The following is a 25,953-nucleotide window of genomic DNA, read 5'->3' on the forward strand; positions in this document are numbered from 1 at the left end:
CAGCCTCGCACGCTGGTGGGCTTGCCCTCCGCCTGTGCCTCCACCGTCGCCGGCTGCCCAGTGACCGCGCTCTCGGCGCCGCAGGTACGCGCTGGATAATGACAAGATTCTGCTGCGGGGCTGCGTACTGCGCAACACCCAGTGGTGCTACGGCGTGGTGGTGTTCGCCGGCCGGGAGACGAAGCTCATGCAGAACTCGGGCAAGACCAAGTTCAAACGCACCAGCATCGACCGCCTGCTGAACTATATCATCCTGGGGGTGAGTGGGCGTGGCGCTGCGTCCCTGCCGTGACACTCGCACTGTATAGGCACGGCAGCAGCTCGCAATGTGGCAAGACTTGCCGTGGGTTCGGACCGGCCAGACCCCTTCAGTGATACCTGTCGCGCCGGGGCGAGGCCCGCTGCGGCTGGCCTCGGCGGCGCCCATGGGGTTGGACCGGCCAGACCCCCTCAATGATGACCCGCCACGCCGGCGCGAGGCCTGCTGCGGCTGGCCTCGGCGGCGCCCATGGGGTTGGACCGGCCAGACCCCCTCAATGATGACCCGCCACGCCGGCGCGAGGCCTGCTGCGGCTGGCCTCGGCGGCGCCCACGGGGTTGGACCGGCCAGACCCCCTCAATGATGACCCGCCACGCCGGCGCGAGGCCTGCTGCGGCTGGCCTCGGCGGCGCCCATGGGGTTGGACCGGCCAGACCCCCTCAATGATGACCCGCCACGCCGGCGCGAGGCCTGCTGCGGCTGGCCTCGGCGGCGCCCATGGGGTTGGACCGGCCAGACCCCCTCAATGATGACCCGCCGCGCCGGCGCGAGGCCTGCTGCGGCTGGCCTCGGCGGCGCCCATGGGGTTGGACCGGCCAGACCCCCTCAATGATGACCCGCCGCGCCGGCGCGGGGCCTGCTGCGGCTGGCCTCGGCGGCGCCCCGTCAGCAGGCCCGACCCGTTTTGGTCTGGGCCGACTGCTGGCCCCACCGTTCGCACTCTGAAACAATGTCTTTTTTCTTTTCAGATCGTGTTTTTCCTACTACTGATGTGCCTGTTTTGTACTATTGCCTGCGGAATTTGGGAAACTGTTACAGGTAAGCATATTTTTCTCCAGCAGACCGCTTAGCAGCGCTATCATTTCAGCGCCAACCGGCGTCATTTCGCCGCCTTCGACCGTGCAGGGGCTCGTTAAGAACGTCATTCCCCCTGATAGACTCCGAACGTGACATGCCTGAGCAATACTACGTTCAACGTCCTAAACAGCGTCCCGTACAACTTCCGTACTTCATCCTGAAGTCATTTTAAGCGACGTGTTGTGCTGTGATAAAGGGCTAAGCTGATGGAGCGACAGGTGTCTGACTCTTTTCGCTTAGACATCATATACATTATCATAAGACATATTTTGTTACCGCTCGGTCGTTGCACGCCGCACTCAGCGTCCTCCTGGATGTTTACAGAGCGCTCTGTGCGAAGGGCTTTTTGTGTAGCTTGACCCATGTCACAATTAACGCAGGTAAAACCAGACCGTGATGTGCCGAGACCGGTATCAACATCCCGTACAGCGCCTTGGTGTGAGCCCCCGGCGCCCACCGCCTCCGTTCGGCGTGACCGAGCTCGGTGTGCACGTCGGCAGGTCAGCATTTTCGTGTGTATTTGCCGTGGGATGCGCTGGTGCCGGACGACCCGGCAGGTGGCGCCACCGTCATTGCGCTGCTCGTCTTCTTCTCCTACGCTATCGCCCTCAACACCGTCGTGCCTATATCTCTGTATGTCAGGTAAGTCAGCTGAGGCGGAGCGGAGGTGAGCGGCGTCGCGCGGCACGGCTGGGCGGTGCCGGGGCAGCCGCACTCCGCGAGCGGCGTCGCGCGGCACGGCTGGGCGGTGCCGGGGCAGCCGCACTCCGCGAGCGGCGTCGCGCGGCGCGGCTGGGCGGTGCCGGGGCAGACGCGCTCCGCATGCGGCGCCGCCTCCCGGCTGAGGCCGGACGGCGTGTGCCTCGGGCCTGGCCTCTCCCCCGTCGCTGCCGTCTGGTGCATCCGGACCTCACCAGCCGCGCTGGCGGCCGTGCCGTGGCCCTGCAAACACGGCCGTGTTTGAGCGGCGCTAATCGGACGTTGGCGGCCGGGCCGATCCATTATGCAGACGGCGCCGGCTCTGTCGGCGTGACCCTAATGAGAGGGGGTGGAGGGAGGGGGTGTTGCAAGATTATCTCGGAGCCCAGACCAGCCCAGCCCAGCCCAGCCCAGCCCAGCCCAGCCCAGAACCGGGCAGCTGGCGGCTTACGACGCCAACAGCTCTAGCTAGGATTCCAGCTCTGAGAGCTAACGAACTGACACTAAGCATGGCGTTATTGCTCGGGATCATTACGGCCCGTGTCTGTGTCTTAGGGGATGTGTGCTTTCTGTGTCCAGATAGTATTGACGTGCGCGTATCGATGAGGTTTTTCTATGGGTATGAACAAGCTCTGGCACGATCCCTACACACGCACATTTCTTATTTCTTTCTTGGAACAGAGAACAGCCATGCTGATGCTTTTGGAAGTTTTCCTCGGCGTGTGCACGGCGCGGTCACATTGTTTGCTGGAGCGCGTTGGACTGACCAGCTGCCACCGCCGCCAGTGTGGAGGTGATCCGCCTGATGCAGAGCTTCCTCATCAACTGGGACCTGCAGATGTACTACGAGAAGACGGATACGCCCGCCAAGGCGCGCACCACCACGCTGAACGAAGAGCTGGGTCAGGTCCAGTACATTTTCTCCGACAAGACTGGCACGCTCACCCAGGTGGGTGCCGGTGTCACATGTGGTTGTGGATATGTGTGGGCCCGCTCTGCGGAGGTGGTTGAGGTCCGAGTCTCTCAGGTGGGACACTCAGGTGGGACGAGTGTATCGCGTTTGTTAAGGAAGGCGCTGAGGGAGGGAGGGGAGGGGGGGGGGGGGAGCCGACAAATCGGGCCGGACCGGCGGGGTAGCTGACGTCCTAGTCTCAGGTGGGAAGGTCCCGCTACGTTTGTCAGACATGATGGTCCTTTTATCATGACCATCAAATGACCCTCGTGCCCCTTGGGATGAAGGGTAAATCAGGCGACAAGCTTGCCTGGACCAGTTAGGTACGTAAAGGCTGGAGTTTGGCAGGGACTCAACGGTATAGGTACTCCGTGTTCGGTCTCCCATGTCCCTTGTCCATGGGTAAAGAATTGCAGTAGCTGCCGGTATGCCGTAAAACATGAATAATTATTCAATACAGCCAATATGCAGTGTCCTTTTCGTGTATGTTTCGGCTTTGTGCTGCCCCGGCGGCCGCCGAATGCCACCAGGTACCTGCTGCGCATTCAGGACCTTTTTTGCCGTCCCTTTCAGAACATCATGCTATTCAACAAATGTTCGATAGCGGGCAAATGCTATGGCGACTACATCGACCCGATTATCGGTGAAGTCACGGAACCCAACGAGGTAAGTCTGCTTGGCTGCGTGAAAAGTGCTGTCATGCTTGCAGACTGGGGTTTCAAGGTGATTTCGTGCTCTTCGCCGTTTTGGCTTGGTTTGACATTTTGCCCAAGTGCGGGATGTATCCACGACTTCGGCCATGTTCATTTCCCCTGACACTCATCTAAGCGTCGTATAATTTATCCAGGTAGTTCCGCTCCGCCGTCCCCACATATTCCACCGGCACTCGCGCAGCATCTGTGTTCCCGCGGGGATGACGTGAACGAACGACGGGAGCCGTCTGGTCGACGTGTGGGCAGAGTGGCGCTACGGCTGGTGCTTTCTCGACCACAGGAGGCAGGACGTCACGGCGGGGGCACGGACTGTGGGCTACTGACATCCACAACGCTGAATCGAATGAGAAGCAATTCACTGCCTGTGTAAAAAACTCGCAACTCCCTTTTGATGAGAACGGGGGTAGTTTCAAGGTACTTACGACCGAGAGGTCGACAAAGCCTCAGCACTGTGACGTGATGATGTCGTAGTTAAGATCATAACTATGCACGAAGAGTGGTGCAAAAGCAAACATTTGGAGTGAGGAAAGAAGTGATGTGAAGGAAGGGTGTAGCGCATGGCACGCATGAACGCGAGTGTTTGTGGGAAGATGCAACAAGGCAAATCGGTTACCTGCAGGTTTTGGTCGCAAAGCTTTGGCAAACTCATGCAACTGTGGTATTAACGCCCGAGAGCGAGTGACGAGTCAACGCGTTGTTGTAGCTTGGAAACGATCGCATCGAAACAGACACGCAGCACTGCGAACAGATCACCTAAACGACTGCCTCCTGCATACCAACTGCGCTAGCTCGAAGCTCTGGCGGCCTTCAGAGGTATAGGCGGGGTGTCGGCGCTGTGATGGCGGGTGGCCCGAGCCTCCGCCGCCGCCGCCCCCACCGACGGTCCGGACGTCGCACGTAGCGTGTCACTCACCAGCTGTGTAGGGAGGCTGCCGGGCGGCAGCGAGCCGCCGCTAGCATGGTGTGAAGCTCGGCGGGCCGTCGGCGGCCGCGGCTTCCAGTCGGCCCGCGGTGCTCATAGGACCGAGAGTCGGGCGGCGTGCCTGACGGCCGGACAGGACCGCCGGCCGGCGTGCGTAACGCCCTGGTGGGCACGCCAGGTGGGGGTATCCCATCGGCCCGCCGGTGTCGCCCGGTCCGCGACGGGGGACGGCACCTGGGGCGGGGCGTTTGCCTACTGCCGCCGGCGGTGTGTGGCGTGGCTTCAGGCCTTGAGTCGGCTCTAACAACTTCCTTTCGTGGCTGCTTACGCTGCATTCGGAGTCTCGTGAAAAGCCTTGTGCGAGCTGTGTCTCAAGACTTCATGTGAATGAGTGATTCATTTCCGCCGTTCCGGCGCTCCATGTATTGCCACGACAAGCTGGGGTAGCTGCTTCCTCCAAGCGCGCCTGAGGGGCCGTAACGTAGGTAACGCCTGCAGCCCCGGTGCCGTCGGCTGGCCCCGCCACGGCGCCATTAGACGGCAGATAGCGTCATCCGGTGGCGTCATCCAGTGTGCGTCATCCATTGTGCCACGCGGCCGTGACGGACTATTCATTGTGCCACGCGGCCGCGACGGACTATTCATTGTGCCACGCGGCCGTGACGGACTATTCATTGTGCCACGCGGCCGCGACGGACTATTCATTGTGCCACGCGGCCGTGACGGACTATCCATTGTGCCACGCGGCCGTGACGGACTGTCCATTGTGCCACGCGGCCGTGACGGACTATCCAGTGTGCCACGCGGCCGTGACGGACTATCCATTGTGCCACGCGGCCGTGACGGACTATCCATTGTGCCACGCGGCCGTGACGGACTATCCATTGTGCCACGCGGCCGTGACGGACTGTCCATTGTGCCACGCGGCCGTGACGGACTGTCCGGTGCGCCGCGCGGCTGTGACGGACTATCCAGTGTGCCGCGCGGCTGTGAGACTATCCAGTGTGCCGCGCGGCTGTGACGGACTATCCAGTGTGCCGCGCGGCTGTGAGACTATCCAGTGTGCCGCGCGGCTGTGACGGACTACCCAGTGTGCCGCGCGGCCGTGACCGACTCAATCAGTCAGACCTTTACCTCATTAGCGGGTCCGACCGACAGGCGGACAGGCGGACAGACAGACGGTCAGACAGGCGATTTGGCGTTCGCGTGCCGGGAGAACGTGTCCGGCCGATGGGCTATTGGCGTAACGTCGGAGGCTCCCTGGAGCATTAAATGATACGCCGCCATCGACCGTAATGAACTGGAGTTTGGATGCTTTGTCCTGATTTCGGGTGCGGAGTAGATACCGATAAGACTACTATATGTTCTTCCAGTTGTTTGTTACGCTGGGACACCGTACAGTTTCTTGTTGACTCGTTTCATCGCGTTTGGATTCACACGGTCAGTGGCCCACCCAAGGATTTGGCCAGAGGGTCTGGGTGGCTCTCAGCATCCCAAAGCTCTGGTCCCTTCTCAGAAAATGCGGACATTCGAGTTGCAAGGTATGGTACCGATTATGTTATTTTATTTGTAACTTTAGGTAGCAAATTATTACTTACCCATGCAATGTTTAAGATCACAGTGAGCTTAACAATGAGAATCCTTTTCACCTGTTCTACATCCAATGATGTGGTGCCATGCTACGTTATTTCATGCACTTTATATATATATATATATATATATATATATATACGCTGTAAACAAAGTGTATTGAAGAGCGAGAGCGAGAGCGAGTGCGAGATAGATGCTTCGCTCTTTTTAATTGTAGGAAAGCAGATTTCTGAGTAGCACGGACACCTCATATGGTGTCGCGTAGAGAATGTTAAGCACTGAAAATAGCAGTGATGTACATTCGCCAAAAAAGGAATGCACGACTCGGGAGCCGAAGCTGTCGCTCAGCTGTGTTGAGCCGGATGCTTCTGGGCAGCATTTTTGGGGACTGCAACATGTGAAACCCCAGATGTCATGTTCGAGGCGAGTCTCAATGTTACGGGCAAACTTGTGAGGCCAATCCTGCCGAGTTTAGCCATGATCATGGATGGCCGCGGAACAGGGTCACGCGTGGCCCACGTGTAACAGTCAGGGATGCATTCTGTTAAGATGGAGTGCTGGGTCGCAAATTTTGGAGCTAGTTAGCTCATGTGGGAGTACTGTTAGAGAGGTTTATCCTTGGATTGTCGTAGGGAGGAATAATTCCAGCTTGAGGCTGAGACTACTTCCCCCCCCCCCCCCGGTCAGCGTAGTTTGCGATGGAATCCAAAATGGTGCGCCTAGAAGTTTCCGGTCGCCGTAAATGTTGCTAGCTGTTTCATGGCTGTAGCAACGTCACTGGTAGCAAGGGCTATGTTATGCGTTTGAAGTACTAATTAATTGTGGCGCGAAGTTTATTTTCGTGAAAAGATGTTTTGCTGGTTTGAAAGCGCGGTTCCCAAGATCACGTTGGTACTATGGCAACCTGCACAGGTAACTGAAATTACCTACGAAATATTTGCCGATTTTACCGACGCTCTAAATGTGATGAGTTTCAACGTCAGTCTAGCGACCGATTGGGGCGCACACCAACGCGCGTGCCCACACTACGTACCGTCGGAGCATATCGACTGGAATATGCTCAGATCGACCTAAGCTGGTGAGCTTATTTCACGCCTGGGGGTGTTCTGTTGTGCGCACCACCTGCAATGGTGGACAGTCTCCTCTACCATTCATTCATTCTGAAGGTCAGGTATCGTATCGGACCTCTTGGGGCGTCCCGTGTTCGTGCGCTATGGAACTTTGCATTAACCTCGCGGCTAATGGTTGCGGCACTAATGGCTGATGGCACTAATGGAGGCGGAAATAGATTTTTGGGGATACAGCTAATGGTACCACACTGTTTGCTGCCCAAATTCCTAGTCGCGGTCAAAGGCGAGTGCAGTAGTATTATTTTTGTCAAAATTCATACATACTTAGAGAATCTGCGAAGGTAAACGAAGTAAAACCAGTTCGGTAATGTAAAGCCATTTCGCCCAGGGTGGGCAAGGCGCTATAAAAACGGACGTTGACATTGATGTGGACACTTGAGGCAAAGGTCTCAGCTCTCTTATATCATCCCGAGCGTGCAACATTTGCCCATACAGTGCCCACACTCCCTTTAAATGAGTTGCTGACACCAGCAGTGCGTCGCCGCCAGAGTGTAGTGTAGTGCTTTTTAGTGTCAACATACTCCTAAGCGTCAATGTGCCTCAAACGCCCGGACCGACGCAGCGCTCGTAAGAAGCCTCAAATCAGCTTCGGAACTGAAGTGAGGGGAGGCGTTCCAGTCCGACACTGACGTCTCCATCGGCCTATATAATGTTGGCGCTAGACGGCTCTCAGCCCGCGGACGTGAGTTACCGCGGCTGACTGAGGAGCCGAGCCGAGCCGAGCCGAGCCGAGCCGAGCCGAGCCGAGCCGAGCCCGTCGGCCGACCGGCGCCGTCCGGGCGCCGCCCGGTCTCAGCGGCTGCAGGCGTGGCTCGGCTCGATGGCGGGCGCTCTGGATCATCAGCGGTCGACCGCACCGGCCCCGATCGTCACCGCTTTACGGCGCCGTAAACCGGCTCTCGTCATGGGCTCGTCGGCGCGCTGGCGGCTTCAGCGACCAAACGTGCTGGTAGCTCGGTGACAGCCTAGGGCGCGGTACAGGCGGCGCGCAGCGGGCCAACCTGTCGGCTTTGTGAAACCGTCTACATATCGATAAGTGTGGATGGTGATCGCATTCGTATTTCAAGAAGTACTTATTTTCTTCATCATGCCCATGGCACATTGTTAACAGCATTGCGGCTGGGATTGCGCCAGTTGCTTGGCAGCGGTCAGCCGGTTGTCCCAGAATAGCACTTTTGGAAAAGTGTGGCTTCTCAGGGCTAGTGGCTATGGCCTCAAGGTCAAAGTGAACTGAATAGTTTTATTTCTTTCTTCAAAAGTCATGCATGTTTAGGGGTGCGCAAAGAGCTTAAATTTCGGACTTCTACACCCATTTTTCCCTCTGAGGGGTCAGCCAGCCATGGTAAAAATGAGGATTTCATCGACTTGAACGCTTGACACAAAGCCGCAAGCCCTCTTAGCCCTCGTACTGTACTGATTCCAGATGTCTGACCATAACACCTGGCTTATGTGACACTTCACTCAAGGGAAGCAAGGTTCGGACGGCGGGTAGGGGTCGGCAGTGCTAAAGTGGAAAGATGTTGAACTGCGTCGAGATGGATATCAAACAAATCATTGCGACAAAAGGGGCTGGATGGTGTGTTTACAAATGTCATGCACCCTGGTTTGACCTAGCTTGAGCCCCATCTCACCTCACTTCGACCTTTCTGTTCTCTGCTCAATCTCCACCAAAAGAAAACAGGATGTCAAGCCATGTCCAATGAAAAAATGCATCTATCAAGCAGACATTCGCGTTACATCATCATTCCGTAAAAGAGTCGTTATAAAGACGTCCCACATGTTACGTCATTAAACAGCGACACGTACCCAGTACACGTTCAGGATAAGGTACGCACCAGCGACGCGTACTCATTGCACGTTCCTTACCCTGAGGCTGATCGGCCGGTGACTTCCACCTTCTAATGCTTGCTAATGGCTACAATGCCCGCAAAAATATCAATCATTGGCACGTCCCTCCCTGCGAAATCACGTGTCTCTTTTGCAAACCTCTCAAAATCATGATCAAACGGATGGACGCTGCTGGTTTGGCATTCATCGATTGACTCATCTAGGCCCCGGCTGGCTCCGATCTGACTAAGCTGGAATACCCGCTAGGAGGGCCCATCTACCAGATCCAACTGACGAAACACGATCATCTCGGACCTCAGCTGGAATACCCGCTAAGAGGGCTCCTGTACCAGAGCCAACTGTGACGAAACACGATCATTTCTGACCTCAGCTGGAATACCGGCAAGGAGGGCTCATCTACCAGATCGAACTCTGACGAAACACGATCATCTCGGACCGCAGCTGTAATACCCGCTAGGAGGGCTCATATACCAGAGCCAGCTGTGACGAAACGCGATCATCTCGGACCTCCAGTAGACGAAGTGGCGATGCCACACGCCCAATGCTCCGACCGTCCGGAAGTGCAGCAGATCCTGGTAGGGCTTCAGGTCGTTGCTAGGGGCGCCAGCAGACACCGGCCCAGGCAGCCACGCGGATACGCTACCCGCACACCTCCAGGCAAGACATGAGGCCGCACCAGGGCCTGCTCCCCGCCGGCCGAATAACAAGCCAGTGGCAGGAGCGACGCTGACCGCCATGTGCATCACCACTTGGCCTATTGGAGGCCCGAGACGGCCGTGCTCCGTCCTGTTCCGGGTGACGTTAGCGCCGGTGAAAAGCAGCCGTGGCTTCGACGCTGATGTCTGTGCCTGCGACAAATGATTTTGAGGACTCTGCACCGTTCATCAAATGGGACGAACAAATTTTAAAGCTGGTAGATGAGTCCCAATGCTGGTATTCCAGCCCATTCAAATCGGCGCTACCCGATGGCTGAGCAAGCCGGTCGGTGGATGGGTAGCTAACGAGAGCTATCCGTTCTGTCGTCATTTTGAAAGCCGGACGACGCATGCATAACGGGATTAACAGACGGCGACAGCAAGACACCCGTCTAACATGTAACTGCGCGGCAAAACCTCCCAAGCTCGGCTCCTGGTTCCTTCCCCCCAGTCGGGGGTAAAAAAGCCCAAAACTTCCCATGGGGTGGGGGGGGGGGGGAGATCCTAACCGGATGGCGACAGTCGGCTTACATGGTGATCTCGAGCCTGCCTCCTCCCACCAGACAAATTTCCTGGGCGTGTCCCCGCGGGCGGGCGAGCGGGGTCGCTGACAGATTCGCCGGTGACTGGTGTCCTCTCGCCGCCAGTACACGAAGCCGGTGGACTTCTCGGCCAACGCCATGGCCGAGGAGTCGTTCCGGTTCTACGACCAGACTCTGCTGGACGCCGTGCGCAGTGGGGACGAGGACGCGCACATGTTCTTCCGACTGCTGGCGCTCTGCCACACCGTCATGCCCGAGGAGAAGAACGGTGAGTGTCGGCGGCGGCGGCGGCGCTCAAGGGTTCGGCTGCCGCTCGGCTCCGCTCCGTCCGCAGTGTCCGCTCTCCCTCCAGCGCTCGCCGTCAAACCTTGCCCTCGTTTCCGGCCTCTCGGCATTCTGTGAACCGCGAGCGGCCGGATGCCGGCCGTTTCCGCTGTTTGTGCTAGCACAGGGGGAGCGTGCCGTCAGGTGGTAGCGCCTAATTGGCATCTGTGTGCCGGTACCGCTTTAGCTCTATATCGGGCGACGGCGTAGGCAGCCACCATCGCCACTGCTGCCGGAGTCTGACCGCTGGCGCGCCGTCTCCGCCCCTTCCCCAGGCAAGCTAAAGTACCAGGCGCAGTCACCGGACGAGGACGCCCTGGTGTCAGCGGCGCGCAACTTCGGCTTCATCTTCCTCGCCCGCACGCCCAACTCCATCACGATCCGCGGCCCGGGCGGCGACGAGGAGCATGAGGTGCTCTGCATCCTGGACTTCAACAACGTCCGCAAGCGCATGTCGGTCATCCTGAGGCGCGCCGGCAGGATCCGGCTGTACTGCAAGGGCGCCGACAACGTGCTGTTCGAGCGCATGGGCCCGACTGAGCCCGAGCTCAAGAGCCGCACTGAGGAGCACCTGCAGGTGGGTGGCGGAGTGGCCGCCGGTGGCCCCCTCTGGCCGTCAGGCTGATGGCCGGCCGGCGGAACAGCTCGGTCGGCAGCGGCTCGGGCTTCCATGAGGCAGACGCGACTTCGATTCCGGCTTCTGGCGATTCTGGCGTGATTTGCGCTTCCTATCTCAGGGGAAGGCGGCTGTTTTTGCCGACTGTCTGTCTGTCGGATTGTTGGTCGGCCTGTTGATGAGCCATGCACTTTCGCGGTATTTTGAGTCGTAAGGTCTTTGGCCGCAGTAACTCAGACGATGTCAGCCTGCTACAGCATTCAAATGAGGCCCTTGCGAAGCTGTTGCCTGTACCCAGCTAGTGAAAGATGCATTTACAGCATCATGCGATTCGATGTCAAGGCAGTGCTGGACCAGTGGAGTAGGGTCTGAATGTCGCCGCGACCACCGGTAGAAATTCGCCGGCGAGGGTCTCCGCACGCTGGTGCTGGCGTACAAGGAGCTGGACGAGGCCTACTACGAGGATTGGAAGCTGCGCCACCACGAGGCATCCACCTCGATGGTGCAGCGCGAGGAGCAGCTGGACACCCTGTACGAGGAGATTGAGCGAGACCTGATGCTGATAGGTGAGCTCAGCCGAGGCCTGTGTCATTCGTATGGTCTGTGTGATCTGTGCGACTTTTTATCTGAGTGATTTGCATGATTTTTGTGGTCTGTACTATCTGTGTGGTCTGTATGATCGTGCGATCTGTGTTATCTGCAAGATCTATAGGATCTCTGTCATCTGTGTGATTGTGTGATCTGTACGATCTGTGTGATCGTGTAATCTGTGTGATATTTATGACCTGTGTGATCCGCATGATTGTGTGATATGTATCATATGTGTGATCTGTATGACCCGTGTGATCTGTAAGATCTGTGCGAACTGTATTATCTGTGTCACCTGTATGATTGAATCATCTTTATGATCTGTGTGATCTGTGCGATGTGTATAATCTGTGCCATCTGTACGATTGAATGACCTGTGTGATCTGTGTGATGTGCACGATGGACGGCTGACCGCGCGTCGGCCTGCCGCAGGCGCCACTGCCATCGAGGACAAGTTGCAGGACGGGGTGCCTCACACCATCGCCAACTTGATGCTGGCCGGCCTCCGCCTCTGGGTGCTCACCGGCGACAAACAGGGTAACAGCCCGGCCGATCCGCGTCACCCAACTACCGGCCATCTGAAGGCTGACACAACGGGAGGGCGAGGGGCCGTTCGGTGGTGAGGTGGTGCTACAGGCAGAGCAAAATCCGGAAGATACTGATGTGTGCTCAGATTTAATACGCTCTTTTAATGTTGTGTCCGTGTTGAGAACGCCTATGAAGTGCACATTACAAATAATTTTAAGTAATGCGAAATTCCATAGTAGTGAGTTCGAATGAATAATTTCAACCATTGTACATCTGGCTCGGACGCCGGACTGGATTTTAAATGCAGCATGCTCACCATGCAAATACTGGTCAGCAAATTTCTGTGCACAAGCACCATTTAGTGTATTAAAGTAGTATTATCTGAGGCTGGGCCACGTCACACTGAAAATGTTTAACGCTGCTGCTACTTTGTTGCTCGTGGCGTGGAGGCTGTCATCAATTGTCAGCCGTTTGGTAAGGGGACAAAAGCATTCCAATCCAGCTTGTGTAGGACATGATGCTCATGTTTTATCGAGTAAACGTGTGTAAAAGTGATGCCGCGCGCCGGAGCCGTGACCCTTTCGCCTGCCATCTGGTGGTGTACCTTGAAATTAAGCCGCCACGGATGCTGCTGTCTTCTGCTGCACCATCCGTGCGGCCTCCTGAACTTTGTGCACCGCCCCAGCTCGCAGGCACTGAACACACCCCTCGTCTTGGCTCGTCTTGTCTGACCGTATCCCTCGTCCCGCCTCGTCCAGTCGGTCTAATCCTGCCCCTCGTCCCGCCTCGTTCTCCCTGGCCGCGCCCCTCGTCCCGCCTCGTCCAGTCGGTCTGACCGCGCGCTGTCTGCCCCGCCAGAGACGGCCATCAACATCGGCTATTCGTGCCAGCTGCTGACGGACGACCTGCAGGACGTGTTCGTGGTGGAAGGCCATAGCATGCAGGAGGTGGAGACGGAGCTGAACAGCTGTCTGGACGAGCTGAACCGGCCGGCCGCCGACGCCAAGCCGGCCCACAAGCAGTCGCTCTCGGTGGTCACGTTCAGGTAGGCAGCGCGCCACCGCCGCCGCCATCGGCGTCGTCGAGGCGGCCTCAGTGGTCAGCTGTCTGCTGACCAAGCAGGGGGTGCAAGCGGCGCGCGCCGGCGCCGCGCAATCCACGTGAATTGGTCGTTGACGTCGTGGTCGCTGCCATGCTGCGATTTGGGTCGGGTTGCCTTCTCTGAAACATCGACGTGTGGCAGCTAGTGCGGATATGGAACTGTCAGAACGTCAGCTGAGTGTAGGCAACGTCCTGTTTATGGAGGCCCTCGGCGAAGATGTGTCTTTTCAAATGTAGCTTCGCAGAGATTGAGCAGCGATGAGGACGCAGTGTATCGTGTCGCGATGCTGTAGCCAACTTCCGTCGCGGGGCTCTGGGGCCTTTTTTAGGGATGCCTGCTCACGAGGATCGACAGTGCACGCCTCCTGCGGGCGAAGAAACTTACGATTTTGGGTCGGTTGCCGAACATTATAGATGATAATGAGTGATAACTGTATTTTGCTCATCTTTTCTCAGCTTCTCCTAAATTGGCGATGATAGTCGCATGAGTATTTTGCCGGACATTATGCAAAAGCGAAACGCATCGTGCACTGCTATTCTGACTACGTGTTTATGCTGATGATGGGGGATATCAAACGTACAGCTTCTAAGATACCTGTGGGGTCGTGTTGGACCGATGTACCCCCCCCCCCCCCTCCCCCCCCCGCCAACTGGCGTGTTCGTGTCGTGCCACTTGATGCCACGGTGCTATTTGTGAGGTGGCAAATTGAAACATGGACCTCGATGATATAGCAGCTGAACTCCTCCGATTGTCTGGGGCCCCGCATGGGCAAAACTGGCGTGGATCCCGTTACCACCGCCTGCACGTGCCGTCCCAGTGTCACCGTCACTAGACCAGCGCGCGGCACCCTCCATGGCCCAGCATGGTGCTCGTCGATAGTCGTCACCCTGTGTGTCCGTGTGCGGTAGGGAGGGGGGGGGGGGCGAGCACCGTCGCTAGGCATGCCCCACCGCCGCGGCCGCTTGTCGGCCAGCTCTGATCTCCGTCTGTTCCATGGTGGGCTGGGCTAGCCGCACGTACTTGTACGTCACGTCCCGCAGAGGCGGCACGGTCCACACGTGAGTAGTTGGCCACGCCACCGCACCGCGGCGCCACCAGCGCTGGCCGCCACGCCCCGCTTGCGGTCGCGAGCGCCGACTGTGCCGTGGCGTCCGTCGAGGGCGGCCGCGGTCTGCCGTGGCCTGCTCCGCGCTTCCGACTCTGGTCATGCGCAGCCTGCAGCTTGCCAATAATTCGTGCGGATCCGGGAGGAGGCACATTCATGGCGCAAAACAACCCATGGATTGAACTGAGAGGAAATAAAAACAAATCACCTGATATTATCAGAGTTGGCAAAAAGTTGGCAGGGAAAATTGAGACTATTCAGGCAGCATGTCATCCAACAAAATGGTGAAATCGGCTGCTAAAAGATGTAGGTTTGAAATAATTGTGTTGGTGAACTGAAGGGAACTCGCTGTTAAATCATGACCATAAAAGTTTTTAGTTTGTGCCGTCTAGGTATTGATGTTTTTAAGTTCCATTACTTTACATCACATACCATTACATTTCGTGGCATTCGTTGTGTCATGGATATTGTTATAGGCATACCAAAGAAGTCTCATCATGCGTCACGATATGCAGGCATTGGTTTGTCTTGCAGAACACTCAGGCGTTCGTGAGTTTCTAATGCACATGCCCTGCTTCGAAAAAGATAGCCGAGTTTTGGCCCCCGAGTGATATTAATCTGGTACTGGCTGGAAGTAATATTTTGTAAACATGTTCCGCTTTATAGCAACGTCTTTGCACACTTGCTAGGGATAAACTGCGTATATCTGAAGTATGACCAGCTGAGAGTGGGCTGCGGTGCGGGCACGGACTTAGTTAGCACGGCCGGGCGCGCACAAGCCTTGTCCACCGGTGGGGTTGGACAGCTGAGGACTGTGGCCGGCTTGCATGAGCCGGGCACGCAGCACCCGCCTGTCACCGGCCTCTGCCATCGCATGGCACCCACGAGCGCCGCCGGCTGCGGCTCGTGCCTCACTGGTGTACGCTCGCTCTGTCGTCCGCCTCCACACTGCACTGGCGGTACGCCGGGTCCGCGCCCCGGGTGCCGCTCCCGGCCGCTGGGCCGCCGCTGCCGCGTGCTGCCCGTGCAGGCGTCCGCGTGCGTAGGGGTGGGCCGACCGAACGGGTCGTGGATGGCCCCCAGCCTGGCGCGGTCGGCCGCTGCCGGGCCGGAGCGAACATGCGCCCTCTGCATGGCGTCTGGAGCTGAAGTGGTCGACCGCCAGCCGGCTACCGCGCCTGTGCAGACATTGGAGTGCGCTTTTGTCCAATGCTCTGTGTGTGTGTGTGTGTGTGCGCGCGCGCGGGTGTGTGTGATGCAATGATCGTGCGCTAAACGAAATGTTAAGATAATACTTCAAACTTGCAGTGCTGTAGTTTTGGTTCTTAGATGGCGTGTTGAATTTGCTCTTTGCTATTGCAATATTTTTACAATGAATATTTGTTATTGCAGGTACTTGTTTGTGTATCGAATACCTCGCTGGTGAAAGCGACGAGTTACCCGACAAATAGATGCCGTATAACACCGGCGGCACTCGCCGCCGCCGAATGCTCGCTGCCATAAGCGTCGCTTTTGCGGCAGATTTATCGGTGTGGCTCCGCAGTTGTCCTGCAGTGGCGAGCCGCGAGGCCCCATCGCGTGTGAGTGGCGCAGCCGTCAGCGGCCGGGGGACGGCGGCGCCGCTCCGCCTGTCACTGCCGGTGACGCCCCCTCTGCCGCCGGCAGTGACGAGGGGTACGGCCACGACACGCCCGTCGAGGAGTCGGAGCGGCGCGGCGGCTACGCGCTCGTCATCAACGGCCACTCGCTGATCTGGGCGCTGACCAGCAAGCTGGAGCGCCAGTTCCTAGAGGTGGCCTGCCAGTGCAAGGCGGTCATCTGCTGTCGCGTCACACCGCTGCAAAAGGCGCTCGTGGTCGAGCTGGTGAAGAAGTACAAGAAGGCCGTGACGCTGAGCATCGGTGACGGCGCCAATGACGTGTCCATGATCAAAAGTGAGTCGGGCTGCGGGAGCGGGCGCAGACGTGGCGGCTCCGTTCACGGCCAGGGGGCCTTCATTAGCCGAGGGCAACAGTCCACCTGGGGTCTGCTGTGGTAGCTGTATGCGGCCTCGGCCGCAACGATATTTGTCCTCTGACATTTTATCTGTTTTGACAAACGAGACGAAATTGCGCATGGCGCGATTTCGCAAACATTCGTGTTATTTTCTGTTCTGTTTTGCCCAGTTTCCTGTGAAGCGATTGTTACTCACGATTTATCAGCTAGCCGTTCGCTGGTTGGCCTGGTTCGCCACCTCTGGCCAGTGTCCGTGTCATGGTACCGTGGCCTGGTTCGCCACCCCTGGTCAGTGTCCGTATCATGATCCCGTGGCCTGGTTCGCCACCCCTGGCCAGTGTCCGTGTCATGGTACCGTGGCCTGGTTCGCCACCCCTTGCCAGTGTCCGTGTCATGGTACCGTGGCCTGGTTCGCCACCCCTTGCCAGTGTCCGTGTCATGGTACCGTGGCCTGGTTCGCCACCCCTTGCCAGTGTCCGTGTCATGGTACCGTGGCCTGGTTCGCCACCCCTGGTCAGTGTCCGCGTCATGGTACCGTGGCCTGGTTCGCCACCCCTTGCCAGTGTCCGTGTCATGGTACCGTGGCCTGGTTCGCCACCTCTAGCCAGTGTCCGTGTCATGGTACCGTGGCCTGGTTCGCCACCCCTGGTCAGTGTCCGTGTCATGGTACCGTGGCCTGGTTCGCCACCTCTAGCCAGTGTCCGTGTCATGATACCGTGGCCTGGGTCGCCACCCCTGGTCAGTGTCCGTGTCATGGTACCGTGGCCTGGTTCGCCACCCCTGGTCAGTGTCCGTGTCATGGTACCGTGGCCTGGGTCGCCACCCCTGGTCAGTGTCCGTGTCATGGTACCGTGGCCTGGTTCGCCACCCCTGGTCAGTGTCCGTGTCATGGTACCGTGGCCTGGTTCGCCACCCCTGGTCAGTGTCCGCGTCATGGTACCGTGGCCTGGTTCGCCACCCCTTGCCAGTGTCCGTGTCATGGTACCGTGGCCTGGTTCGCCACCCCTTGTCGGTGTCCGTGTCGTGGTACCGTGGCCTGGTTCGCCACCCCTTGTCGGTGTCCGTGTCGTGGTACCGTGGCCTGGTTCGCCACCCCTTGCCAGTGTCCGTGTCATGGTACCGTGGCCTGGTTCGCCACCCCTTGTCGGTGTCCGTGTCGTGGTACCGTGGCCTGGGTCGCCACCCCTGGTCAGTGTCCGTGTCATGGTACCGTGGCCTGGTTCGCCACCCCTGGTCAGTGTCCGCGTCATGGTACCGTGGCCTGGTCCGCCACCCCTTGCCAGTGTCCGTGTCATGGTACCGTGGCCTGGTTCGCCACCCCTTGTCGGTGTCCGTGTCGTGGTACCGTGGCCTGGTTCGCCACCCCTGGTCAGTGTCCGTGTCATGGTACCGTGGCCTGGTTCGCCACCCCTTGCCAGTGTCCGTGTCATGATACCGTGGCCTGGTTCGCCACCCCTGGTCAGTGTCCGTGTCATGGTACCGTGGCCTGGTTCGCCACCCCTGGTCGGTGTCCGTGTCATGGTACCGTGGCCTGGTTCGCCACCCCTGGTCGGTGTCCGCGTCATGATACCGTGGCCTGGTTCGCCACCCCTGGTCGGTGTCCGTATCATGGTACCGTGGCCTGGTTCGCCACCCCTTGCCAGTGTCCGCGTCATGGTACTGTGGCCTGGTTCGCCACCCCTGGTCAGTGTCCGTGTCATGGTACCGTGGCCTGGTTCGCCACCCCTGGTCAGTGTCCGTGTCATGGTACCGTGGCCTGGTTCGCCACCCCTGGTCAGTGTCCGCGTCATGGTACCGTGGCCTGGTTCGCCACCCCTTGCCAGTGTCCGCGTCATGGTACTGTGGCCTGGTTCGCCACCCCTGGTCAGTGTCCGTGTCATGATACCGTGGCCTGGTTCGCCACCCCTTGCCAGTGTCCGTGTCATGGTACCGTGGCCTGGTTCGCCACCCCTTGCCAGTGTCCGCGTCATGGTACTGTGGCCTGGTTCGCCACCCCTGGTCAGTGTCCGTGTCATGGTTCCGTGGCCTGGTTCGCCACCCCTGGTCAGTGTCCGTGTCATGGTACCGTGGCCTGGTTCGCCACCCCTGGTCAGTGTCCGTGTCATGGTACCGTGGCCTGGTTCGCCACCCCTGGTCAGTGTCCGTGTCATGGTACCGTGGCCTGGTTCGCCACCCCTGGTCAGTGTCCGTGTCATGATCCCGTGGCCTGGTTCGCCACCCCTGGTCAGTGTCCGTGTCATGGTACCGTGGCCTGGTTCGCCACCCCTGGTCAGTGTCCGCGTCACGGTACTGTTCTTGCCGTGACGAGTGGCCCCTAGCCTGGGCGTGACCCCCGCCGGCCGGCCGGCGAGAGCCACCTGCTGACCCCGGTTGATGACGGCAGCGGCGCACATCGGCGTGGGCATCTCGGGCCAGGAGGGCCTGCAGGCCGTCCTCTCCTCCGACTACAGCATCGCCCAGTTCCGCTACCTGGAGCGGCTGCTGCTCGTGCACGGCCGCTGGTCCTACTACCGCATGTGCAAGTTCTTGCGCTACTTCTTCTACAAGAACTTCGCCTTCACGCTCTGCCACTTCTGGTACTCGTTTTTCTGCGGCTTCAGCGCGCAGGTGAGCTCCGCCCCGGGGTGGAGGTGGTGGGGCGGGCGTGTGCCGCCGCCCTCCCGAGAGACGCAGCCGTGCACCAGGGCAGGACTACGGAGGTGACTCCAGCCCCGATCGCCAGCGGGCGGACGACTGAAGGACGGCCGCCAGCGGGTGAAGACGCAGAGGGCGATGTCCGATGCCCGCGCCTCGCCTGCAGGCCGCGTTTTAAGGGGCCAGGGGGGTTGACGTCACCGATCATATGCTCTCGTTCGGCGTGCTGCTGCGCACGTGATGGGCTCGTAGAGTGCTGTCCTGTCGGTGCGACCAACCGACTTTGTGTGTGTGTGTGCGTGCGTGCGTGCGTGCGTGCGTGCGTGCGTGCGTGCGTGCGTGCGTGCGTGCGTGCGTGCGTGCGTGCGTGCGCGCGCGCGCGCGCGTGTGTGTGTGTGTGTGTGTGTGTGTGTGTGTATGTGTGTGTGTGTGTGTGTGTGTGTGTGTGTGTGTGTGTGTGTGTGTGTGTGTGTGTGTGTGTGTGTGTGTGTGTGTGTGTGTGTGTGTGTGTGTGTGTGTGTGCGTCCGTGCGTCCGTGCGTCCGTGCGTGCGTGCGTGCGTGCGGGCGGGCGGGCGGGCGCGTGTGTGCATCAATGCCAATGGTAATCTTGGTGACAACGCTTTGTTTCGGATGCAGTGTTATTATATTGGGTGTAAATATGCATGCAAATCGTACATCAAGATCAAGACTATCTAAGATGGGCAACAGGCTCAGCCAAACCGTTAGTTTGCAGGATGACGTGTGAAAAAAACATGTTGATTGATTTTCAAACGCGTGCCTCGCTGCCTGCCCGAGCGCTTTATGTATGGCTTCTTATGCAAAGACACTTACGATGCCCTGTAAATATTTCCCGTTCTAGCCAGCCCGGCGTGTGCCTTTCTGATTTGAATAGAATGCAGATTTGCTTGCAATAAAATGTTGACCTACTATCTACTGCATATAATGGCATATGCGCTATACTGCTTTCATGCTATGCGCCAACGTTTCATTGTTCGTTGCCTGGATTCCCAGTGCAGGCCGTGTTGTCCGCAGATGTGTGCTAGTGCTCTGGGTGGCGCGTGGTGGTGGCGGTCCACAACTGATGAGTTGGATCTGCCCCTGACCCTGACGCTAACTCCACTGCTGACCCCTGCCCTAACTCCAGCTCAGCCCGTGCCCGGACTCCGGTCCTGACCCCAGCCCTGGCTTCAGCCCTGTCCCGGCCCGAATTCCAGCCGTGAACTCTGCCCGGACTCCAGTCCTGTCCCGGCCCGGACTCCAACCCGAACTCTTCCCGGACTCAGGTCCTGAATTCTGCCTGGACCCCAGCCCTGTTGCGATCAGGACTCCAGCGCTGGCCTCTGTGTTGACTCCAGCCCTGACCCCTGCCCTGATTGGAGCTCCAGCTGTGACCCCAGCCGTGACCCCGGTCCCGTCTCCAGGCATGCTGCCGGTCGGCGGGCCGCCGACGGCTAACGGCGCTCGCCTGTCTGCCGTCCCTTTCAGACGGTGTACGACGTTTTCTTTATATCCACCTACAATATGTTTTACACCTCGATGCCGGTGCTGGCGCTGGGCGTGTTCGACCAGGACGTTAGCGCCGCCAGCAGTCTGTACCATCCCAAACTGTACGCGCCCGGAATGCGCTCTCTGCTCTTCAACAAGCGCATCTTTGTGGGCAGCCTGATCCACGGTGTGGTAACCTCGCTGTTGCTCTTCCTGGTGCCGTACGGTGAGTGGCGGGGCCGGGGCCGGTCACGGCGCACGCGCACCGCACCGGCCTGCGTGCCGCCTGCCGTCTGCCACCCGAGGCACTGCCGAGACGGAGCCACTGCTCGTTGTCGTCTTGTGGGCCGACCTGGAGCAGCAGCTGCCGGCGCGGCATGCCACTCCCGCGTATGTGCGTGCGTGCGTGCGTGCGTGCGTGCGTGCGTGCGCGCGTGTGTGAGTGTGTGTGTGTGGTGTTCTCTGGCTCGTGGTTGTCTGCGCGTGCGCGGGCGGTTCGATTGTCGTCTCGTGGTGTGCTTTGTGCACTGGTCCACGTGCACGGCCTGTCTGCTCCACGCCCCCCACCGAGATTGGTTTTCGTTCTTTTCAGACCATCTTCGACCCTATGTTTATTGCCGTCTACAATCTTTTCTACACGTCTATGCCGGTCCTCGCACTTGCCGTGTTTGACCAAGATGTCAAGGATCGACACAGCCTGACTTATCCCAAGCTGTACACGCCCGGCCTGCTCAACGCGTTTTTCAACAAGGCCGAGTTCTTCAAGGCGGCCCTGTATGGGTTCTTCACATCCCTGGTGCTGTTCGTCGTGCCGTACGGTGAGGGAGGAGGACCTGTTGTTCGGTGTGGGAGGAGGACCCCCGTGCGGTGAGGGAGGAGGACCTCCGTACGGTGAGGGGGGAGGACCCCCGTGCGGTGAGGGAGGAGGACCCCGTGCGGTGAGCGGGGAGGACCTCCGTACGGTGAGGGGGGAGGACCTCCGTACGGTGAAGGAGGAGGCCCCCCGTGCGGTGAGGGAGGAGGACCCCCGTGCGGTGAGGGAGGAGGACCCCGTGCGGTGAGGTAGGAGGACCCCCGTGCGGTGAGGGAGGAGGACCTCCGTACGTTGAGGGAGGAGGACATCCGTACGGTGAGAGAGGAGGACCCCGTGCGGTGAGGGAGGAGGACCCCCGTGCGGTGAGGGAGGAGGACCCCCGTGCGGTGAAGGTTGGGGATCCGGTCGCCGAGGCCTCGACATCCACTCAGTGGGACTGGGGGAGGGGAGACGGGGGCGGACGGAATCGGCTTCAACGGGCGGCCTACGAACAAAGCAAAGTGGGGCAGGGGGGAGGGGCAGAGACGGTGGCGTCGCCTGTCTGGTGGGGCGGGCCGGGGAGGGGAGGGAGGACCCGGTATAGGCAGGGTCGACAGCGAGGCCGGGCGGTCCCTCTCGCCCTTGCTGACCCGGCTGTTCCGTCTCTCAGGCACTTACCGCGACGCCCTCTCGCCCAACGGCTACGTCATCTCCGACCACCAGTTGTTCGGAGCAGTGGTGGCCACCATTCTCGTGGTGGTGGTCACGACGCAGGTGGGTTGTTGTGGGATGTCAGGTGTGCATCGGTCAATAGAGACTCTAGCCCCATATATCCCTCTGCTTGCCATCGTCCAACATAGCTCAAAAGCTTTTGTTGTTGTTTGCAGCCCCGGTTTTTAGCTTGGTGGTTGCAACTGCTAATTTGCCATGCAGTGTGCGCCGGATGAAGTGTGGCATTGCAGATCTGCATTTGAACTGACACAAGGGCGTTCATATTGGTGGCACTGGACCTTTAAGCCGGATGACCTGTGTGAACAGAAGAGCGACTGTGAGCCTGAGTTAGAAGAGGCGATGCCGGCAAAAACTGTTGATGTCGTGTTGAACTAGGTGAGCGCAAATCTCCTCTGCCATGCGTACCCACAGGCCGGCCGTTGCTTGGGAGAAAGCGCGCCGGTCGAACTGCACCTCCACTCTCCATCTCCTTTCCGGTCAACCTGCCTAGCTTCAGGCGTGAAGCACCCGCGCTGCGTTTCCGCCCTTTTCGTGGGCCGCGCACCGTCAGCTGTTCCCTGCCGTGTGTCCGTGTCCCTCCCGGGGCGTATGGCTGTGTCCCTCCTGGCGCGTGTCAGCCTGTTCCCCCACCAGGCGTGGGTGTCCGGCATCACGCGTGCCCGACGTTCCAGATCTGCTTGGACACGGCTTACTGGACGGCGTGGAACCACGTGTGCGTCTGGGGCTCGCTGCTGGCCTACGTCGTGCTGCACTTCGTCTACAACTACGGTATGGGCGGGCCGTATGTCGGCTCGCTGTGCATGGCGATGAAGGAGGCCAACTTCTGGTTCACCGCCGTGCTGACTGTCATCGTGCTGACCGTGCCCGTGCTGGCATGGCGCTTCTACTTTGTCGACCTCCACCCGACGTTGTCCGACCTGGTGCGCCGCAAACAGCGCGAAGACAAGGCGCAGAAGCGGCGGCTGGACGACATCCAGCGCACGCCGTCGGCGCGCCGCCGCGGCCGCTCGGTCCGCTCCGGCTACGCCTTCGCCCACCAGGAGGGCTTCGGCCGGCTCATCACGTCCGGCAAGATGATGCGCCGGCCGGCGCCGCTCGCCTCGCTCTCGATGTTCTCGCTTGGCCGCTCGGAGGCCGCCTCGCCGCGCGCAGAGACTCAGGTGACGTTCTACACCGAGCGGTCCAGCAGCGGCGCGGCGGACGGGTGAGCGCGGCACGCCCGCCAGCGCAGCACCGCCGCCGCCGGCCTCCGGCTCGCCACCGCCGTCGGCCGTGCCCAGCAAGCCACCATCCGGCCCAGACCCGTTTGGAAAACGGTATTTTTGTAGTTATTTTTGTGAACGGCGGGTGTCAACGTCTGGCTAGAACACCGACTCCCGTCTATCGGGCCGTTTCACAAGCCGTGTATACCGTTGCCGCCGCTGCCGTTGGCGCCGGACGCCTCCGGGCATATTGCGAGCGTGGAGATCCGCCTGTGTCGGCTGCGCTCGTCTCAATCCCACGTGACGTCAGCAATAAGCGAGGTACTGGTGGTCCAACACGCACACACACACGACGCACCGAAGGAGCACAACTGAAACAATATGACCCCCGCTGTTTGCTATTGGCCGTCGGTGAAGTGAGCCTTGGTTGTTGACTGACGAGCGTGCCGTGCACGAGGTTTGCGGAATTCGTGGATCCTGATCCTCTGCTACGAGTGGTTTGTGATTGCTGTTGATTCCGCGGTTACCTCAGAGAAGGAATGCAGTCTTGGCAGTCTGGGGACATGATATACAGTCGCTCCGCTAAATATCTACTCGTGCTCCTGCGTTGTGCTGAATAGCCTATCGAACAATTCGGGGTTCAGGGTTGTGTTCGCGAAATGTGAATCCGCATGATTTCGTCATTGTTGTTATTTCTGCTGCCTGAGGTAAGCCCACCGATTAGTCTTCGGTGCGCGCCTCTGTCTCCATCGAAACCTTGTGTGGGTGTTTTTGTGGCTTCGTCTTCTTTTCGTTTTGGAACTTGCGTATCTTTCCATTCGCACCCATCATTTTGAAGCGTTTAAAATCACCAATGACGTCCTGTGCTGTTGTTTTAATACGGCGTGCTGGTGTAGGGACGCTGTTTGTTTTCGTGCCTTAGGTGTAACGCAGTTGACGATGCCGATGATTTCCCTGGGGATAGGGGCCGAGCCAAAGGGGCCGGCTAGGGCCAAGGAGGCTGGCCTGGGGTGAATCGGTGATCTATTGAATGGTGATAAGCTGTAATGCATCGTCATAGTTCTTATGTTTTTAGCCATGCAATCCTACATAGGAGTGTAATTATGTTCCGTAATTTCATCAACAAACACCGTCACATGCGCCATTTTGGCTCCAGTCCGGCTTCGAGCATCCCACCCAGCCGGGGCCGTTACAGTGGGATGTGTATGACGTAATAGTTTTGTTACTGTTTTACACGACACAATAAAAGGCGGCAAGATATCGTGCGTGTGGTCTGTTGTAGGGCCAGCGTCGCGCCGCGCGACACCTGCGGGTCCGCTCAGGCGTCTCCTGACGGCCGAGGTGGCGCCGGCAGCGAGAGAGCGAGCGAGCGTTGGATGGTGACGCTGGCAGCGAGAGGGCGAGCGAGCGTTGGATGGTGACGCTGGCAGCGAGAGGGCGAGCGAGCGTTGGATGGTGGCGCCGGCACCGAGAGAGCGAGCGGGCGTTGGATGGCGGCGCCGGCAGCGGGAGAGCGAGCGAGCGTTGGATGGCGGCGCCGGCAGTGAGAGAGTGAGCGAGTGTCGGATGGCGGCGCTGTCCGTCCCTCGCACATCTCCGGCGCCCGGCGGCGCGGATCGTTCCGGCTCCCGGCGCGGATCGACACAGTTACACAGCTCGCTCAGTAGCTGCAGACGCCGAGTCGTGCAGGCGAGAGAGATCTCACCGTCCCAACCGCTAACACGCACCTGCCGTAGGCTGCGAACAGAGCTCGCCACACGACAAGACATCAGCGGCAGAATGCGCCGATACAGAGCCCGTGTACGATCACGCTGGGCGGCTTGGCGGTGTGGTGTGAGAGGTTGTGGGTTTCCCCGGTATGGCAACGGGGCAGGTGAGCACGCTGCCAAGGCGCCGCCCCCCACGCCGTCGCTGTTGTCGCTGCACCGTCCGGGTTCGCCTCATGCCGTTCCAGCGGGCGGCCAGCGGCAAGAATTGTCATGTGCTGTACATATGAACCGCGTTCCAGCGGGCGGCCAGCGGCGGGAAGTGTCATGTGCTGTACATATGAACCGCGTTCCGCTAGCGTTGGAGCCGCCCGGCTGCCCGGCCAAGTGGGTCACGGGGCTGCAAACGGCGCGCGCAGGAGGCGCCGCGCCGCGCCCTTTGGCCGACAACTTGAAGGCCCGAGAGGCGCGCTGCGACACAACCCGCGGTCTGTCCAACTCCAGAGCCAATGACGCGTTTACGGGTGGCGGGCGGCTGCCCTCTTAGCTCTTGTACAAAGTTGTCGAACCTTGTACGTTGGTGGTGTAAAAACTTAAAAAATTAAGTCGAAATATTACCCGCATCGGCTTTTCGCTCCCCCCAGCCTCGGGCAGGTTCCCAATATGGCTAGCGGGGACCCAAGCCTGTGTCTGAACCCCGAGGGCGTAATCGTACATCGCGATACCGGGTTTAGAACAGGCTTACTGAACTCAAATGTGTTTTGATAGGTGAAAAGTAAACCCAAAACAGGAAAGCAGCCTACGTGGATTAACAAAATTCAGATCAAGGAGGTCAAGGAGGTCACCCATAATTGACCTAGAAGGTACTAAATCGGTCTCAACTATTTTTCTTAACACCTGTTGTCCGGATCATAAGACCATGTAACTAGAGACC

General features: G+C 59.1%; 1 protein-coding gene across 1 annotated transcript; it reads left to right on the plus strand.

Moving 5' to 3' along the window:
• Positions 1–84: 84 nt before the first annotated feature.
• Positions 85–24,400, plus strand: LOC119100725 (phospholipid-transporting ATPase ID; the record flags this gene model as incomplete). Its single annotated transcript, XM_037223815.1, is given in 16 exon segments — positions 85–259; positions 1,009–1,078; positions 1,618–1,759; positions 2,603–2,765; positions 3,342–3,434; positions 10,314–10,476; positions 10,808–11,109; positions 11,543–11,714; positions 12,169–12,273; positions 13,123–13,309; positions 14,407–14,424; positions 16,137–16,405; positions 18,850–19,073; positions 21,179–21,404; positions 22,050–22,153; positions 22,783–24,400. Coding segments are annotated over 16 exon segments (2,950 nt in total), but the record flags the coding sequence as incomplete, so codon positions are not given.
• Positions 24,401–25,953: the final 1,553 nt, after the last annotated feature.

Source organism: Pollicipes pollicipes, unplaced genomic scaffold, assembly GCF_011947565.3.
Source record: "Pollicipes pollicipes isolate AB1234 unplaced genomic scaffold, Ppol_2.1 Scaffold_4881;HRSCAF=5763_pilon_pilon_pilon, whole genome shotgun sequence".
Lineage (NCBI taxonomy): Eukaryota > Metazoa > Arthropoda > Thecostraca > Pollicipedomorpha > Pollicipedidae > Pollicipes > Pollicipes pollicipes.